The 6,068-nt window shown below is 48.3% G+C and overlaps 2 protein-coding genes across 2 annotated transcripts in view; one reads left to right on the top strand and one right to left on the bottom strand.

The window, feature by feature from the left end:
- Nucleotides 1–105, bottom strand: part of C2CD2L (C2CD2-like) — a 13,049-nt gene extending 12,944 nt beyond the window's left edge. Inside the window, exon 1 of the mRNA XM_009879527.1 lies at nucleotides 100–105. Coding sequence (XP_009877829.1) covers nucleotides 100–105 — 6 coding nt within the window. The remainder of the gene's footprint in view (nucleotides 1–99) is intronic.
- Nucleotides 106–511: 406 nt separating this feature from the next.
- Nucleotides 512–6,068, top strand: part of DPAGT1 (dolichyl-phosphate (UDP-N-acetylglucosamine) N-acetylglucosaminephosphotransferase 1 (GlcNAc-1-P transferase)) — a 10,541-nt gene continuing 4,984 nt past the window's right edge. The window contains exons 1-2 of the mRNA XM_009879526.1: nucleotides 512–675; nucleotides 1,423–1,539. Coding sequence (XP_009877828.1) covers nucleotides 512–675; nucleotides 1,423–1,539 — 281 coding nt within the window. The remainder of the gene's footprint in view (nucleotides 676–1,422; nucleotides 1,540–6,068) is intronic.

Raw genomic sequence — 6,068 nt, 5'->3', positions numbered from 1 at the left:
AAAAAAAAAAAAAAAAAAAAAAAAAAGACATCTTGTGACTGAAGCTGCTCTCTCAACCGCCAGGGATGAGAATGAGACGCTGCTGGGAGGCGGACTCACCCTCATCTGCCCGCTGCCGTCTCCATCGCATCGTGCTCCTAGCAGAATCTAACTGAATTCAGACGCTGGCGTGCTCTGACCACGAATGCGCTCCTTTAAAGGTCCCACCACGTGTGTTACGTTCTCGCGTTCACCACGAATCGGAAACACGAGGAAACGTGGGCAAATCTAGACCTGAACGAGATTAGGACATATTCTTCTAAAATTCACCAAGCTGAAAGAAGCCATGTAGAAACAACAAAACCACACAAGGAAACAGACTATCGGGGGGAAGCAACCACGCAGCGTTCCTCCAGGACTAGGACTCTGGAACGCTAGCCTCCTTTTACTATCCTTTTATGGCAAACCGTGAGACTTCTACCCCGGTTTCGGCATTTTCCTCTCCCTTCCTTGGGACTACGCACAAGGGAAAATGAGCCAGCCCACCCAGAAGACGGTAAAGATAGTTCTTGAACACGCAATCAAGACAGGAATCTACGGTTCTTCTCCAGCTACATCAGCGAGCCCGTGGAAGCGGGCTTATAAATCTGAGGGCCGAGACCCTCCACCATTCTGCGTCCGCGCCGAGCGCCTGATGTACTCACAACCACCGGCTCCTCCACAATAATTAATCCTAGCTTTGCAGAGCTGCATTTCCGCATGGCTTTGTCAGCTGATACAGCTAAAATGAAAAGAAACGTGACAGCAAAGGAGCTAAGAATAGGTCTATCCAGGAGAAAGTGAGATCTCTCGCTTCTAAGCATAAATCTATCCCCGACTCCCCTTGGGACTTAAAAGGAGAGCAGGGGTGGAGTCAGACTGGGAGAGGGGAAGGAGCTGCTGTCAGTTGAGACGGGTGCTATCAGGCCTTACATGCCTTCCCTTGACTGGATGCAAGAATAATTTCATAGGAGACAGGGACTCGGGGGAGGGGCGCAGGGGAATGCTTTTTATGACAAGGCTAGTGCATTTTCAATTACAGAATTGCCATCAATTCTAAACCGAGGTTTACCCGAAACCCACAACGCTCCACAAAAACAGGAGACTCGGCTTCTCCTCCGAGATCTCGGCAGATGGCAGGACTATCCTTTACGCACTTCATTACAACAAGAAAACACAAAAGCCCTAACACGCCCCCGGGGCCAGAACAAGTCTCCCATTCTGTAGTCTTCGGAAAGCGCACGTGGACTACACGGAGAAGACTGTAGTCAACCTGAGGCTGACTTCACCCAATTGCGCTGAACTTTTAGAAGAAGACTGGAGGAGTATTGTGTTAAAAGGAAAAATTCAGTTGTAGTCAGAGCTTTCATACCGTTAAGTCGCCGCTCTCTTCTCATTTGGCAGCCCCCTAGATCGCTTGAAAACACAATTTCTCAGGGCACGCAACGAAAACGAACCAGTCTCGCAGTACGTTAGCAAAGTTAGACCGAGACTAAAACCATCTTACTACTTCTTCTTCTGGTACAGTCTTCTGACACCACAGGCTGTAACGTGAAAGTTCTCACGTAAGTCAGCAAAGAGTTCCTTAGCAGAACGCATCTTGCAAAAACTCAGTACTGAAGCGCTAGCTAAAAGACAAAATGCTAATTTTCAGTTGTTTTATCACCTGACATAGCGATACCTCAAAAACTGCATCATAAAGGACAGTTGCGAGTCTAGGTGAAATGTTGCAACGTTTCAATACGGATCGCAAAGTTTAGATGCGACTTAAATCGTTACAGAAATAGTTACCTTGAACAACAGCTACGTATCTCTGTGGCTTTGCAAGCGTTACTTGGATTCAGCGCCCATACTAAGTCTTCCACCTCCATCCCCGTTTGAAGTCTGTGCCATCTCTTCTGCATGTCTGAAGGAATTTCCGTGTCTTAATTCCAAGGCTCAAGGAGGAAACACTAGCAAAAAGATCATTGTTATCTCTTTCCCAGTTTGACACGATCGGTCACTTTATCCTTTTTTACGAGGACTGAGGGGTTGAGTGCTGGAATTCTGGGGCTCAAAAGCAACGTATTGGCAGGAACGGGATGCCTGAGGGGTGGGAGAAGAATAGGGTCTGAGATGGAGTATTTTCCCCAGTTAAACAGATGTAAGCAGCTCCTGATCTTACCCAGAATCCCACGTAAGACACAGCCCCCCAGGAAAACCACCGGGCCCCGCTTTAGAGAAGAACTTACGGACCCAGCAACTCACTGCAGCAATGCCGCTTTCTAAGTAGATGTGCTCCAGATGAGAAGCGACCGCAGCAGAAACTGAAGCGTGGCCCTCCAGGGGCCTCTGTGCCATTTTAGTCGTCAGCTAATCTTCACCTTACACGAGTTCTAAATTCTGGAATTTAGAAATTCGGGTCATTTTGTGAGAATCTGAGGAATTCGGTGCGTGACAGAAGAGCGCACCGTATCAGATGCGGATGCCTGCTGACACTTGACCACCACGACCGTGGCATTCTGGCAAAGAGGGGCAGGACGGAGAGGGTACGGTTCTATGGGGGGGAAGCCCTTTGCAAACATTCTCGCCTCTCTTTAGTCCTTTGCCGTGTCCTCCCTCCAAAGAGGGAAGGCCTCTGCCTGTGTGTGCTCCATCACAGAGAACAGCCCTCGACTTTCCCATCGGGTCTTGAAAAGAGAAGAAGCAGTTGATGCGGTTTGCCCTACACAAGCCACTGTACTGAGCCAACAGCAGGCGGGCCGTTAAGCATCACTCGTGACAGCGGATCCCTTCAATATGATATGCGTCATATCAGAACGAACTTACTTTCAGTCACGAGAGAAAGAGCTGGCTTTGACGGCTCAACGCCAGCAGGATCTGCAGGGTTTCAGCTTCTGTACAATAAATCAGCCGAGCACCTCCTGACGCTCAGAAGTTTTCCACAGCAAAAAGGACCGCTTTTTCAGGATGTGAGTCTCGGGTTCAACACCGCCCCTGGCTATTTGCACGACCAGCAGAAGGCGGGGAGGAAGAGGGAGGAAGGAATGGAGGCAGGCAGCGGGAAAAACTTAAGCAGCTGACACGTTAAACACCAGATCGAGTTTCTTGCATGTTACCCAGTGGAACTGTCAAGAGCATAATCTTACAGTACATAATCTAGTCGCATTTCGTTCCAGACAGAAGATTCAGCTGCAACAACCTGTAGCAGGTAGTCCCACAGCCACCTTATACAGCATCGCACTCTCATTCTTTTTGTACCTCGTCCGGTAAGATCAAGAACATAACCTGGTTAGTACTCGCTAGGCTACTACTCGTAATCAATCTTACCTTCTCTCAGAGGAGTCAGGCTCACACTCTGGACTCCTCCTGCCCTCGGTATACTGAAGGGACTGTTTTCTAACCCCCCTGGAGTACGATAAAGGTTTCTCGTTCCAAGTAACTAGTACAAGAAATGGGATGACAACACAACGACACCCGAAAACTTCTTATGAACACCTTATCATTCTCTCAGTCATCAACAACTAAGCGCAGGCAATTGACGACATTAAAGGAAATGAGAAAACAAAAATCAACAGCAAAGGAATGGCCGAATTCACAAAAGCAGGCACAACTTATGTTTTCTTGGTTCACTCGATCTTTACCTCTGCATCCAGCAGATCAGCCGCACCTTTGGGGAAAGACTCATTTTTCCACAAACCTCTGGGGAACAGAGCACTCGACCTCTTGAAAACCCGTCAGAGGATAAGTTCATCTTAAAACCAGCGAACAACTGTGAGTACTCCATCCTTTAACACCATCAGAGCCTGGACAGGGATACAAACATCCGCTCCCATTTTCTAATGCTAGCCAGCTAGAACTAAGGCAGCAAAGAGGGACCGGGTGCTGCTACGCTTCTGTTAAAAAGGACGATTTCGCTTACTGCAAGTTATCAACAAAGGAAAAACTATGCAAACCTTTCCATTTCAGTCTACCATTCGATGAGTCGATTTAACAAGGCAAAGGAGGAGGTGAGAAGTCATGCCATGCATAGAGCAGACAGAACTTCAGGAGGGAAAGCAAAGGACTGAACGCAATGGAAAAAGGGCGGGGGGGGGGAGTTCTTTCTTCAAAAGGAAAACAATAAAAACTAGCTGGGGAGCATCAATGAGACAGGCCCAAGGAATCAAATCCGTCCAAAACCGTGGCAATAAGTAACACCCTGCTTTAGTAGCAGCGTATCTGACGCACCTCAAAACAGGAAGACGCAACATACATAAGACAAGCAGTAAGACTGGTAACATTTGGAACAAGTCAATTCCCTGATCCATCTGTAAAAGGCAGAAGATATAATTCAGCAGGTAAAAACATCAGCCGGGTAACAAGGGTCCGCAATCCTACACAGACAGCCCATCTGCATTCAGACCTGCACAATACTTGCAGAGGCTGATTCCACGTATTTCTTACGAGAACAAAACTTACCTTGAGACACGCTGCTCTTCCCAGTAGTAACGCTCGACCATGTCACCTCATAGAAGTGACAGACAAAGTCTCCCAGAAATCTCACCGTTCCCACACAGCCAACACGGGGGGTACCGGGATCAGGTAGCACCAGCTATGGCTTTCTTTACAAAACCTGTAACAATCTGTGCTCGAAAACCACATTGCCTGGTCTTAGGTGACTTCATACACCCTTTCAAAAGGAGCGGTAGACATCATTATTTTTAAATACTCTCCGCCCTATGATGCTCGACGACAGTAAAACAAAAACATTTCCGAGGCTGGAAGAGGAACGCAAAAGTGGCTCGTTACGTGCAAATATCCTTTTCTAGTCATTTTATACTTCCTAATGCCAGGAGGCACCCGTCATCTGAAAGCAGTCACAGCCCTTGATCTGCACTTTGCAGGAGATCATTTGATTAAATTCTTTCAGAAAGGGTTCTGCTCTGCGATGATGAAGGACTACCAAACCTCAAGAACACCACGTTTGACCTACACAATTAAGATTTGATCTGTCTTGTCCGGTTACTTTCAAATGCAACTGCTTAACAAGCCTTATTAACCCTTCTGCTCTCAAGATGCCAGACAACGCTATCTACGTTAAGCAGGAAAAGTAAAGGCCAAAACTGAACCACCCCGTGCTTGCTGATGAAGTTAAGCCCTCCTTCGGTCACATTGCAGAGGGCGCTCATTCAGGTTCCGCAGCCTTTATTCAAACGGCTGTATAAAAAAAGGACTTCCCCAAAAAAAGACGGGTACGTGCAGGCAACAAGCAACAAACCCAAGCATTTCTTCCTAAGTCACCCGCCTCAAAGATTCAATTTCTTCATCGTATCCCAGCAAGTTATTATCAGGGGATTACGCCGCGGCAAATGACAATACAGAGAAACAAAGAGCTACAGAAGGCATGCCGGAAACATTCCCAAAGGAGCCAAAGTCACGATATTGCCTATAGGGTCAGACTTCACGAAGCTTGCGACGTTGATGCACCTGACAACGGTTGGGGGCACGTGGATATAATTTTGCATTCCTCCCCACTGTCACCAGTAGCCTGATTTTGTCCACGTGGTTGCGCTACACAGAGAGATCTGCTGTTCTGTCCTGCCTCTAGCCCAGAATTTAATTCATTTTGTCAAAGGGGGAGAGACGTTTCCAATCTTGTTGGAAAACCAGAACGCAAGTTTGCATCGCGTTCTTCAGGACTCTAGCTTCCTTTTCTTCAAACACATTAGCTTCGTGCTAACCTTTTTTGGCTGTTGATTTTCCCCGCGCGACTTAACAGAAAGGTTCCCCCTTGCCGTTCGCACCACAGCAAAGTAAGAGGGGGCTGCGGCAGACTTTGGACCGCAGCTTTTGTGGGCGGATGCCCCTGCCGTGCGGGGCGCGCGAGCTGCCGTGCAGTTCTTTCCATATGGGATCAGCGAGGCCTATTCTCCTTCGTGAACTCCGAAACTACAACCGTAACGCCGGCAGACCGAGGGGAATAAACACCAGAAGCGGGCAAGGCCAGACAGCGCCCGGCCAGGTAGGCCTCCCAGCAGCCCGCGAACAAAGAAGCCGCCGCCGCCGTCCCTCCCCCCCCTCACCTCGCC

This window comes from Charadrius vociferus, unplaced genomic scaffold, assembly GCF_000708025.1.
Source record: "Charadrius vociferus isolate BGI_N301 unplaced genomic scaffold, ASM70802v2 scaffold172, whole genome shotgun sequence".
Classification (NCBI taxonomy): domain Eukaryota; kingdom Metazoa; phylum Chordata; class Aves; order Charadriiformes; family Charadriidae; genus Charadrius; species Charadrius vociferus.
The sequence above is the reverse complement of the archived record's forward strand: the minus strand, read 5'-3'. Positions and strand labels throughout refer to the sequence as shown.